Raw genomic sequence first — 13,314 nt, 5'->3', positions numbered from 1 at the left:
GTGAAGATTTAGCATCCTTTATCCCAATATGGGAGGTATACAAACCTATAAATCTGTTATATCCTGTCACTTTTTTTCTTAAGTATGTCTTTTCCATGTATTCAAAAAGTCATTTCAAGTTAGTTTCCCAGATTTGGATGAACACTTTAAATTTATGTTCTTCAGTAAAAGGCTCTAATCTTTCTAGATTTCCTTCTTCAATCTCTCAAAATCACGTGATTGATATCTCTCCTTTGATTTGTTGTGCCTCTCTAACTCTATCACACATTTTGCAAAATTTGGTGACCAGAATTGTATACCATATTCCAAATGCAGATATACCAGCATTTTGAACAGAGTAAATCTGTACATTTTACCTTTTTCTTCAAAAATCATTTCTGATTATGGCAACCATGTTGCCAATGCCTTTGGCTATGGCCTCAAAGAAAAGTCTACACAGATTCCCAAGTGCCTCCTTTTTGTCTTCAGTCTTGTTGTACTGCTGACATTAAAATCCACTATCCTTTCAAAACAGCAGTTCTCAACCCACGCTCTATATTACAATCATTTGGGAGCTTTAAAAAATATGAATACCAATCACTCCTTCCCTCAAAATTCCGATTTAATTTGTCTGAGATGAGGCCCAGCTACTGATCTTTTTAAAAATATTTATAGGTAATTGTAATATCATCTTAGGGTTTTGAACTATTGTAAGAGTAATTTGTCATTTTTTCCTATTGTACTTTACATATCCCTACTGAAATGTATCCTTTTTCATGTTGCAGACAGGACAGACAAGTGCAAAACTTCCCAAAGATTTCTCCCACTAGTTTGGAATTAATACATGAGAAAATTATGGGGCTCCCTGAAACCATGATGATCCGTTCACTTCACATTTGATAATAATGACTGAAACACAGATGTCAGATGTCCTCTGTCCCTCTGTTCCTGTGTATGCACGATATCTATATTGCCTATATTTTTAACTTATATCAACTTGGTTATAAAGCTCTGCATCTTTCTGTGGCATCCCTCACCCCTCTCTCAAAGACTCCATGTACAAATGCCTTAGTCATGTGGACTTTCCTAGAATCTGCATGAGAGACAAAGCTGGGCTTTACAATCCACCATTCAAACCACTTTGATGTCTCATTGACAAGATCCTGCAAAGGCCCCTAGGCCACATCACCACTAGAGGCAGCAGTAAAGTCATTTCCATATCCCCTTTCCACCAAATAAGTGGCATCTGGTCCCCTCCTTCCTTTATACATATCTCTACTTTTGTCTTCCAATCCTTGCTACTCAATCAATTCAAACTGCTCTCTATTAATTCTGCTGAGCAATTCAGATAAGCCCTAGCTTCTCTTCCTTAAATGTCTGAATTCCAGTCCATCACCAGACTAGATAAAGATTGAATATCTTCTAATAGATGTGATCCTGTCTCCTTTTGAAGTTAATGTGAATATTAACAGGTTTTCCTGGTTATATATTAAAATTACTGTTATGTAATATATAGTATATGTATCATATTAATTTTACGAAATCCCCCAAATATTTTTCAACCTCTGTTCCTAAGTGTTTTATGCAGGGATTTGTAAATCTGTAATCTAGCCACAATTTATTATTCAAATATAGTTGTCATATAATATTAATTTCAGGTATACAACACAGTGATTCAATATTTACTCATATATATCTTACAATGTGCTAAATCTAGTAACCATCTGTCACTGTGCAAAGTTATCACACTAATATTGACTATACTCCCCTTCAACTTTTCATCCATCCCTTCACTCCATTCTCCTCTGGCAACCATCAGTTTGTTATTTGTTTCTATGATTTTGTTTTTGTTTTGTTTGTTTGTTTTTAATTCCAAATATAAGTGAAATCATATGGTATGTCTTCCTGTTTGATTTGTTTGTTAGCCTAATATCCTCTAGGTTCTAGGTCCATCCATGTTGTCACAAATGGCAGGCAAATGGCAGGATTTCGTTCTTTTTTATTGCTGAGGAATAGTGTGTGTGCGCATACACATACACACACACACACACACACACACACAGATTCTGGGGTTGTCAAAAAAATGTATACACATGACTTGTATTCATCTATTGATACTGGTATATAAAATGTGTATACATTTTTTTGGCACCCTGTGTGTATGTGTGTGTGTAGTTACATAGTTCAAAATTCATCCTCCAATATATTTTCTAATTGGAGTCTTTCACCAAATAAGCATGTAAGTATTCAGTGTTAATTAGGCTCTTTCTGATTTATAGTTGAGAAGGATGGTATTTGGAAATTTTGAACAAATAAGTCAAGTCCAACTGGATAGTAAATGGGAAAACTGTCACTAGAAGTAAGAGTACAAAGAGAATCTTGAAAGATTAAGCATAAGCATAATGTGTGAAAACTGGAATATGAATTCAGTAGTTTAACTAAAACCTCTAAAACAGTGAATTTAAAAAAGGTAATAATTATTATAACTATTCTTATTCCATCTCATGATTCTTTTAGTTGATTTCACCTGGTTCACTGATGTGACTATAGTTTTCAGGCACCTCAGCTGAAGCAAGGTGCTCCAAGGGGACTCATTAAGGCCTCAGCTGGCGGCTGGGGCAGCTGGGCTCCTCTGCTCCTGGAGTCACCTCCAGAACTTCGTCAGGGCATGGAGGTCTTCTGGTATGAAGAGGGCCAGATTAGAAGGCTAGCCAGGGAGCTTACACGCCACTCCCACCACATTCTTTGGTAAAAAAACAAGGCAGGAGTTCCGTTCTAGCCCAGGGATGAGGAAACAGACCCTACCATTTGATCAGACATACGGCAGTCAGTCCTACTGTGGAGGGCAGTGGACACAGGGAGGTGTGCATTCATTGAGGAGCAGGAGAATAACAATCTACCACAAGTATGACAATATGTTTCCTGGTTTACAAGTGTATTCCCATCTTTTTCTCATTTAATTATCACAAGAATCCTAAGAGGTAGTATATTATTTTCTCCATTTTTAAATTTGAAGAAACTCAAATTCTGAAAAGTCAGTGATGCATAACCCCAATAGGTATACAATGGCAAAGCTAGGATTTAAAGTCAGACACTGTCAACCAAAAATCAAGAAGAATAAGACATACACACAGTCCCTGTTTTCCAAAGAGTAGGTTTCTGAATTCTAAAGCCTATTTATAAAATGGGTGAATAATGCTGAATCATCTAAGTTATAACCTTAAGACTTATTAGTAATTTTCACTTTACAAAGTAATATTGTAAAGTGACATAGAAACTAATTTTATTCATAATATTTTGTACATCCTCTGTCCATAGGAACGTATTTTAAATACAAGCTATTTTGTCTTTTATTTTAAATTACAGATCGAGTTTGGAATAAGTATAAAGGGAAAGAAACTGCCTCATATTCCAGATGTTAGAATTCAAAAATAAATTTATCAAACTTTTCTCTAAAATACTTCTCACGTTTGTCCCCCCCCCTCAAAATTGAGAAGACAGTATAATCAACTGTAATCTCACTTGAATTTCTTCTACTCTAGCTGCAAATCTCATTTTAGAGCAGAGCTAACAAAAATGGCTGAGAGCAGCAATTGAGAAGCAGCTCAGCCATAGCAAAAAATCATATTGGACCTTAAGCTACTACACGGTCCTGCTCCCCTAGTTTAATAAAATCTTTTCTTACCTTTGTTAGAGAAGGAACATTCAAAAAGATATTTACTATATAAAAATTGTCTTTGTGTATACTTACACAAACATGAAGATATACAACCACACATACACTAAAACACAAGAACTTTTAAATATAGAAAGTATAAAAGTAATATGAGTTTTATCACTCATCATATCACATAAATTCACTGTTATAGTATATGCTATGTGATTTTATTTTCAGCTCTACAGAGGTTATATGTTAGAAAAAGATGTTAGTATTTTTATTCCCTAGCTTAACAGTTTATGTTCATTTTGTTGTATTAAAAAATGATTAGCAACAATTAATGGTGCTGTTGTAAAAAAAAAAGAAAAGAAAAAATTAAAAAAAAACCACACCTGCAAATCCACTTTGGGAAAAATGGAAAATATAGAAAAGTGGAGAGAAAAGGTAAAATTACCCATGGTTCTGCCATTAAATATATATACAGGTTAGGTTTCATTGGCTTGATTTGTTTCCTGGTTTTTTTCTATGCATTTTAGTAGTTTCAATTGGGGGGGGCATATTTATTACTACAGAACTTTATGAGAATTTACCCCATGTATGCTTCATAAAATTTTCCTATAATGAACTCTTCAAAAGATATTAAATGAATATCTTCATAAAATACTATCATCTTGTACCAGATTTTACTTCTTCATTCTACATTGATGCAGTAATGACTGTTTTATTATTGTTATAAATAATACTACAGTGAACATTTCTTTCACAAATTCATTTTTGTAACTCAAATGATCTCTTTATGACTGATTTTCAGAAGTGTATCATAGCTTATGAATCTTTTTAAGGCTCTTGAAAAGTATTGCCAAATTATTTTCCAGAGAGGTTGAATCTATTTATACTCTCAAATATAGCTTATGTAAGGACCTATTTTACAAAACACTCACTAGTATTATTATAATGGTTTTAATAATGATATAATGGGAAATTAATAAGTAATCAATATTCAAATTACTGCTTGCTAAATAGAGTTTAATGAATGTCTATTATTTTTAGTTAAATTATGTAAAGATTATTTAATTGTATGTTTATAAAAACTAGTGAGCCTACACATTTCTCTATAGTCAATAAAAACTATTCCAACTTCAATGTTTGTAGAATATTTAATTTATTCAAGTATTGCACATGTGACCACACATAAGGTGGTCTATTTGATTTTATACCAGGCTCAATGGTATCTGCAAGGACACAGGTAGACTGGACTATCCCATTCCAAGGAATCATCTAGTTATGTTTAGTTGTTACCTGTCACATTTAGATTGGTTCTAATCTACTAAAATAGAAACTACCAGGAAAAATGAGACAAGAATTAAACAAAAGGAAAAGATCTAGTTTTGTGGAGTTGAGAAGTCATTTTAGAAAACACCATGCTATATAACAGTGGAGGTTTTCAGAAATTAATTCTTTTCTTTACCCACCTATTAAGCTGAGTAACTTAATGCTGAAATACCAGCTCGTTAAATTAAATGTAAATTCAAATAAATGATCATGAGAGTAATGACCTGACAAATAGGGATCAACAAAGATTTTGAATATAGCACCACTAATTTGCAGAATGAAACAAATTATATTTTTCTGGGTAAGCAAGGAGAAACTCGACAAAGTTGTCTATAGCATTTAACTCATCCTTGTACCCTCAGATTTCTGAGAATCCACACATAAAGGATGCAGCATTTCTCTTTAGATCAGAAACACCTCCCAAGCACAACCAACCATAAGCCCAACTGGAGGATTCAAGAACAGAAATGTTATTTGAAACTCAGTTATAAAGATCCCAAAGGCAAAGTCATTTAAAAAAAAAAAAAAAAATCAACAACCAAAATGTTTCCCAAGTGTCATCATATCTTTGTCTTCACAGTACATTTATTCTTCTCACCATATATCCCAATTTTCCTGTTTTCTGGAGATACTTGCTCCTGAGAGAAAGGAGGGAAGGAGAAGGTGAATGCACATTTGTTTTGCACAATGGGCTATAATATTCCCATCTTACACATGATTACTTTTTGTTTAGCCTAGCATCATTACTTTGCATATTAATTATCGCTTCCTATTTCTTATTACTTCACAGACTCCTTTTCATCTACAATGGAAGAAAATGTGGAGTTAACAATATATTTTTTTCAATTTAATCACTATTTGATGCTGAAGTTTGAAACCACATTTATCTTACTTTTTTTTAGCTTGTGGTTTGTGGATGTGAATACATCAAATATATTTCTCATAAAACTTGAACATATTATGAGAAAATAGCCAGTGTATGACTCTTCTCCCTTGTTATCTTCATCTGGAGTATTACTGATTCACAGGGCAGCGTGGGCCATGGAGCAGTTCCTAATTTTGTCAGAGAAGGCATTATGATTCAGGATTTGTACCTAATTATCTTCTGTTTTGAAGCAAATTCATTTCTAGGAGGTATGACCATATTGTTTGCCTCCAGGTGTGTGTGTCAGAACGTCAGGTTGCCTCAGCTTGATTTGTTTGTATGAAATGAGAGCACTCTCTTCTTTATTTAAATGAATGACTCTTTGCAGCTTTGACTTTGGAAGTCATATCTCAGTTTTTCAATGACAGAATCAAAGTTTATGCAAAGTTTTTGTAGGAACTCAACCAGTAATGATACTTCACCTGATGACTAGCTATAGAGTAGTCAGGTAGTCACACATTGTTATAACTCTGCCACTTTTTAGTTTTGATACAAATGGGATGCACAATATAAAGCTATTATAATTATCATTGCAAAAACTTGGAAACTTACTTCCCGAGCAACTTATTTATTTCTGTTTATTCACTCCTGATTGTTAGCTTTTCATTTTCTTGAACTTCAACAATTGGGACCTTAGATGCACTTTGTCAGAAAAAGTAGGTAGGAAAATTGGGGCAGATTCAGTGCTGAACTAAAACATTAAATTCTAAGAAATGTAGTAGCAAGATAACAGTGTGTTGGGGGATAGGTGGGGAACAGGGCCAAAGGAGTGGTTAATTAATTATATCTCTGCTACTAACCAGCTGTGTGACTATACAAATTACCTTTTTGGGTTCTTCTGACCACATTAGTACAAAAAGAAATTGAACTCATGTTTTCAAAATTTCACACTACTGTAAGATTTCAATATTCTACAATGTATCTTACTACAGTATCCTATTGACAATTTCCCACAATCCTTTACTTTTGCGTAGTCCTTTTAGGGTACAACAGTTATAAGCATTCAAAAATCTTACCTGTTTACTGATGTTGTAACTAAGGTTTTCAACTAATTGTTCCGGGAAAGATTTAAATGAAAAGGGCCGGTTTTAGCTCCTTTTTTTCTAAGATTGTCCAAAAGGTATCAGAGGTTTTTCCTGTTCATTTCCAGTTACCTGAACCCATTCATCTTTTAAAACCCTTGTTTAAAAAAGAAAGAAAGAAAGAAACTACAAATCCCATGAATCAAAGCTGGGGACACTTTCCCTCCTGCCCCTTGCGCCCACCTTGAACTCTGTCCGCTGAAAGTCAGGTTGAGGCATCCTGAAATATGCCTGAAAGAAACCACAGTTGTTTCGTCCAGGTTTTTATCTGTGCTCTCGCTGGGTTCCTTTAAATCGGTGCAGACAGTGAGGAAGGATCCGGAGCGACGCAGAGCTGGATAGGCGGGGGCGTGGGCATCACCTGTTCCGACAGGGGCATGCGCACTTCGAGGAGGCGGGGCGCGGAGGGAGGGGCAGACGGCGCCGGCTGGTACAGTTCAGATCTGTTTCTCCCCGGCTCCGGGCGCTGAGGCGGCACCGGGGAGTTGTCTTCTGCAAAGGTTGCCTGGCGTTGTCCAACATGGAGGAGGTTGCGGGAATCACCTGCGAGCTGGACTAAACCCCGCCTGACGTTCCGGGAGCGCTGCCCGGTCCGGAGCCCAGGGACTCCGCCGCCTGCACGCCTCGCGGCGGACCCGGCTCCGCTTGCTCCTCGGGCCGCCGGCTTCCCGACAGGGACGCAGTGCAAGGTGGAAGCGCGGCGGCCCCGAGCCTCCTGGAGCCATGGGCAATGAGGCGAGCCTGGAAGGGGAAGGGCTCCCCGAAGGGCTGGCGGCAGCAGCGGCAGCGGCCTCCGGAGGAGGGGCTGGCGGGGCGGGGAGCCCCTTGCACACGGTGATCCCGGCCGGCATGGAGGCGGATCTGAGCCAGCTGAGCGAAGAGGAGAGGAGACAGATCGCCGCTGTCATGTCAAGGGCGCAGGGGCTGCCCAAGGGAAGCGTCCCCCCTGCCGCTGCGGAGCCGCCTTCCATGCACAGGCACGCACAGCATGATGTATATGTCCGGGCATATATGTACAGCCTCCCGTGCACATATGTGCCAGCCTGTATGTGCCAGCACGGCAGTACATATATGTCGTCTCCGTTCATTTTATTCTCCCTAATGAAGTGGCGATAAAGAGATTATAAGGCTTTTGATGGCAGAATAAAAATGATGCATTGTAGAGTTTCTGGTGGGATAGTCAAAGGTTGCGTTCTTGGAACTGTGATTTTAGGTTGTGATTTTTGGCCTTTTGGTACCTTTTCCTTGTAGGTTGGCGTGGAGAGACGCCCTCCAGTGTTTTACTAATCTGGAAGTCTTCCATAAATACAAAACAGACGTGTTGGAAAATGGGTAGAGCTGGGTGTTTACCTGTCTCTGTTTAAACCTCCTCAGTCATTTTGGAGTCTTTTTCTATCTAAATGATTTCAAAGTATTTCTATAAAAATACTATTAAGTCCCCTGGAGGGGTTTTATCCTTTTCACTCTGCCCCCAGAGGAAATCGGGAGCTGTTTAGGTAGAAGGTATAGAATGAATACACCTTTTATATTTTGATGAGGGGGGGAATTTTGTTGTGGCATTAAACAGATGGTTTGGTCACAGCAGAACAGGTGCTATACATGTATTTCTGAATTAGCATATACTATTTTTTAAGTCACTGCCCTTTTATATACAAAAGTGTCTTACAGTTTGTAGAAGACCATGTCAATTTGTGTTATCTTAAAATTAGTTTATAATACATACTTTTAAAGACAAAGCAAATAAATGAAAACTTGTATGGGCAATTAAGAGCTAATCTGTAATATTAACATTGATTTCCTTCTCTAGCTCTCCATTTTTCTTCGTCGTAATAAATTACTTGTTTCTAATTAGAGTACTAGGAGGGTATAATCATTGTGCCGGCCCTTCCTTCATTATTGTAAACAAACCCTTTAACTTTGCACCCTCCCTCAGAGCATAGTGTTCTGTCCATGGTCCTGAAACCATTTCTGCTTTATGATAACTGAAGGGAAACCTACAATTTTCATTTAAGGAATTTAAAATGTAAAAGAGCTGATATATAGGTGTAGATTCTTATACTCCATAAAATAAAATAAAATAAAATAAAATCCTTTTTAACTTAGGAACTATCAGGTAAGTTGTATGCATATAATTTTATCAAAAAATTACAATATTAAATTTAATATAGGAGAAATGTAAAATGTTTTATGAGTAGTGACATTGTTTATCACATAAAATCCAAAATACCTAAAATCTATCAGGTAAAAACCCTAGTTTCTGGACAGGAAACCACCCCTAATAGTTAAACTAGCTCCTTTGTATTGAATATATTTTTCTGTGTTTTTGGGCTATTTCTTTTGGTAAAAGAGCTTTAAGTAGTACAGCTTATGGTATATACTATTTGTCTCTACTAATGAAAACGTGACTTGGAAAGTATTTTGAATATCCATATATTAAATTTTCATAGAATAATAATGAAGTACAATACTTTTATATATGCCAGCTCTTCTGCAATATTTCCTAAAAGGCACAAGCAACAGGTTTTGTACGCTAGTTACAAATACCGAGAAAAGTGTGAGCTTTGATTTCTAAATTCCTAACTTTTCTTCTTTCAGAGAGTGGCTGAAAAACATTATTTCATCCTATGAAACTATGATGTTTTATGTTATTTGTATCAGATAACATACTTTTAAAGCTCTCTATTGATAATTTTGTTATGTAGAATTCTTACTAATAGGTAATCTGTGGCTTAAACAATTATTGATAAAAGCTTTATTCAAAATGTTTCTGGTTTTGGCAACCTGCTTGTATTTTACTGAAAGATTTCTTTAAAAGGCACAAAGTTTTTGGAAAGTTGTTATTTCCTCACCCTTTGGTGATAACCAAAGAAACACTTGGTTCGTCATTTAGGTATTTAGAAACACATAAATTTAAGTATGTATAAGAAAGTATATCCAAATAATTTGAAATTTTGAGAGATTAAGCACTGTGAGTTAGACATGATGGGATTTGATTTTTTTATTATTATTATTTTTTTATTTAGAAATAAGGGTTGAGAGCCCAAGAACCTAGATTCTTATTCTATTAATTTGAACTGACTCATGGTAAGTTATATATACTTCTCAGCCATATGTGCCTGAGTTTCTTTTCCTCTAAATAAGGCAAGGGATACTTCTTACCTATCTTGTAAAATCACTGTGAGGATCAATTAAAAATTGTTTGAATTTTAATATGAAGAAACACTATAAATATAAAGAGTAGTAATATTAATGTTAGCAATGAATAGCACTGGCTGTACTGGCTACAGACAAGTTGTGTGTTGAAATATTCATTAATATGAGTTAATTGATGTATCCGTATTCTTTTACATACGGAGAAGTCAGTGCAATGTAGTGGAAATCCCCCTATCTAACCCCAGGAATCAGCACACAATAATTCTGTGACTAATTTTGTAACCTTGAATTAATCTCTACCCTCTTTAAGTCCTAGTATCCTCTGCAATATAAAAATGGATTCCTAAAGTTTGCTTATATTCCTAATATAAAATTTTATGTGACTCAGCGCTGTCAAGTTAACTGTCATTGCCTATTATGTTCTTTTAACAAAATAATTAACATTCCAACACTTTTACATTCTTATACGTGAATACTTATTTACCTCATTTGTAGCTGAACCATTTTCTCTGCTAATCTATGTTAATCTAGGGATGACAATAGTAAAAAGCAAAGGAGGTATGTGTAAAGCATGGGTAGTTAGTTACCAGCTAGAAGCTACAGGTTACAAATGAAATGCTCCTGAATTTTTGATTCATTGTAGACCCATGGAAATGCAATATTATTACTTCTTCTACTTAACTTTGTTTATAGCTACAGATATGTCATATGAAAAAGCTTTACTGAAAACACTTCTGATTAGTAGAATATTGTATAAGAATTCTGACTGAATCAATTATTATCTTTAGCATTCCTTTAGGACTCCCCTACTGGCTAGGCACCTCCACAATTGTTTTTCTTCTCACAGCAGAAGGCCAAGTGTAGGTTCTAAAATGAATATGGAGTGTTTCCATTTATATCTCAGAAGGCCTATATATATAACAATTTGAAGTGAAAAGAATTCACAAAACAATCTAGAATGAAATAAAACCTGGCATGTTCATTCATTCATTCATTCACTCATTATTATTCACTCATCAAACATTAATGCTCATCTACTACCCTGTTTCCCCAAAAATAAGACCGGGTCTTATATTAATTTTTGCTCCAAAAGACGCCTTAGGGCTTATGTTCAGTGGGTATCATCCTGAAAAACCATGCCTGGGCTTATTTTCCAGTTAGGTCTTATTTTCGGGAAGACACGGTAGTTACCAGGTATTGGTTCCAGTGATGCAAACATGAGTGAAATACATTCTGTGTCTAGGAGTTCATACTCTAGTACAGAAGACACAGATTGCATTTCAGTCAATTTTCTTGTATAACAGAACAACAGTGATACCAAGCAAAAATTCACCAAAAGATCACAGTTTGCTAAGACATCTTTATATTTTCATTTGGTATTAAGCCTATATTTTTCTCTTAATAATTGTAATTATATTTCTCACTTCTAGAGCTCTGTGTTTTCTGATTATTTACATAATTATACCAAAAAAACTAAGTTTAAATTGTAGGGCAATCTTTAGAGGTATATAGATATTTTTATCACTGGGGGATTCTATAATACAACTTACATTTGTAGGACGCGTAAGCATTTATTTCTGATATAAGAACCTTGCTTTAAATTTTGCTTTATATTGTTATCATAAATATTTGGAATTCACGAAGTTTGTTTTGTACAGATGTTGGATTAAGTGAAATAATATAACAAAACTGATGATTAATAGTATTTTCACGAGAGGACCATTTCGTTAAATTAAGAATGTATTTTTTGGTACTCCGTTTAAATATAGATTTCTAGGACTCTGTATAAGGGAGCCAATTCAATAAAATGCCTAAATAATTACATACAGGCTCGTCACTTCTGTCATGGAGACCCTAAGCATGTGCCCTTCAAGGGAGTGGTCACATTTATTAATTGAATGTGGAACATTTCTAGAATAACGTAAAGATCCAAACCATGGAGCTTTTTGAAAATAATCTATTTTAGGTTTATTTTAGTATGGCGCTACTGCCTTCATATGAAAGGTAGCACATAGGGAGGCTTATAGAGAAACATTCACAGTTATTTTTCTCCAGATGGAAAGATGTAGCAGCGCGTTTTAAAAGATATTTTAGAACTGCCGGATTGAATTACGGTGATGACTTTAGTTCCTTTTTTCAGTAAAGGCTTCAGAGACATAGTAACATGTAAAGTTTTTGTAACATCTTTTTTCCTGGAGGAAGTTGCCAGAACTAAGAATTCTATTGATTCATCTTTTATTAGAAAATTACTGTGCGGGTACATTTCCGTCTATATTTTCTTTCTGACCTTTGCTAGTTAGAAATAATACTTCTATGTTTCTACTATTCCTTACATCTTGAGCCATACACAAATTTCTGTGTCAGTAAGGGAATTTCAAAAACCTAATTGATACTATCAAATTATCTGCAATTTAAAATTTCTTCTGGTCCATTAGCTGGTAAATTTTGACAAAATAAATTAAAACACATCCAACTTTCCTGTGATCATCTCATATAAGTGCTACTTAATCAGTTTGTTTTTTGCTCCTTTTTTTCTTTTAATTAAAAAGAAATAAATCTTTTCCAAAATTAAAGAGCTACATAAATCAAGCAAAATACTTATAATTTGATTTTTTTTCTACAATTCTAATGTGGCATGTTGTTATTAGTTCCAACTTTATAAGTAGAGAATGGCTTATTTAAAAAAAAAATCATGTACTTGATTTTTGGCTAAAAGTATATATAAGAAACAACTATTTTAATTATTTAATATAGTCATTTAAATTTGACCTTGTTTCCAAAACTTTTTAAAAAATCTGTAGTGCATATTTGTCTACAAATTAAATCTTGCAAATTAATTGTTACATTTTAAAATCAGTGTCAATGCATAATACCAATAATCTAACAATGGCATTATTAAATATTGTATTAGGTTGGTGCAAAAGTAATTGTGGTTTAAAAGGTTAAAAATAATTGCAAAAACCGCAATTACTTTTGCACCAACCTAGTAGAAAAGGAAAGTATTAATACTTTTCAGAACTGGCTTGTTGCTGTTTGTATACTAGACTATATTGAGAATGCTTTAAGCATCTATTACCTTGCAAAGAGATCTGAGATTAAGAATTAGCTGTTGGAAAAAAAAAATTAAATGGAACTGTTTCTCAAAATGTCTAATCAAAGTAAGAATGCTCATTCTATAAAGTTTA

At 34.9% G+C, this 13,314-nt stretch overlaps 1 protein-coding gene across 1 annotated transcript in view; it reads left to right on the top strand.

Annotated features, from left to right (window-relative positions):
* The first annotated feature begins 7,344 nt into the window (after positions 1–7,344).
* The window catches only part of PCLO (piccolo presynaptic cytomatrix protein), a 373,138-nt gene continuing 367,168 nt past the window's right edge, over positions 7,345–13,314 (top strand). The window contains exon 1 of the mRNA XM_074339748.1: positions 7,345–7,953. Within this exon, the coding sequence (XP_074195849.1) occupies positions 7,700–7,953 (254 nt within the window). The 5' untranslated portion in view covers positions 7,345–7,699. The remainder of the gene's footprint in view (positions 7,954–13,314) is intronic.

Source organism: Rhinolophus sinicus, linkage group LG09 (genome assembly GCF_036562045.2).
Source record: "Rhinolophus sinicus isolate RSC01 linkage group LG09, ASM3656204v1, whole genome shotgun sequence".
Classification (NCBI taxonomy): domain Eukaryota; kingdom Metazoa; phylum Chordata; class Mammalia; order Chiroptera; family Rhinolophidae; genus Rhinolophus; species Rhinolophus sinicus.
The sequence above is the reverse complement of the archived record's forward strand: the minus strand, read 5'-3'. Positions and strand labels throughout refer to the sequence as shown.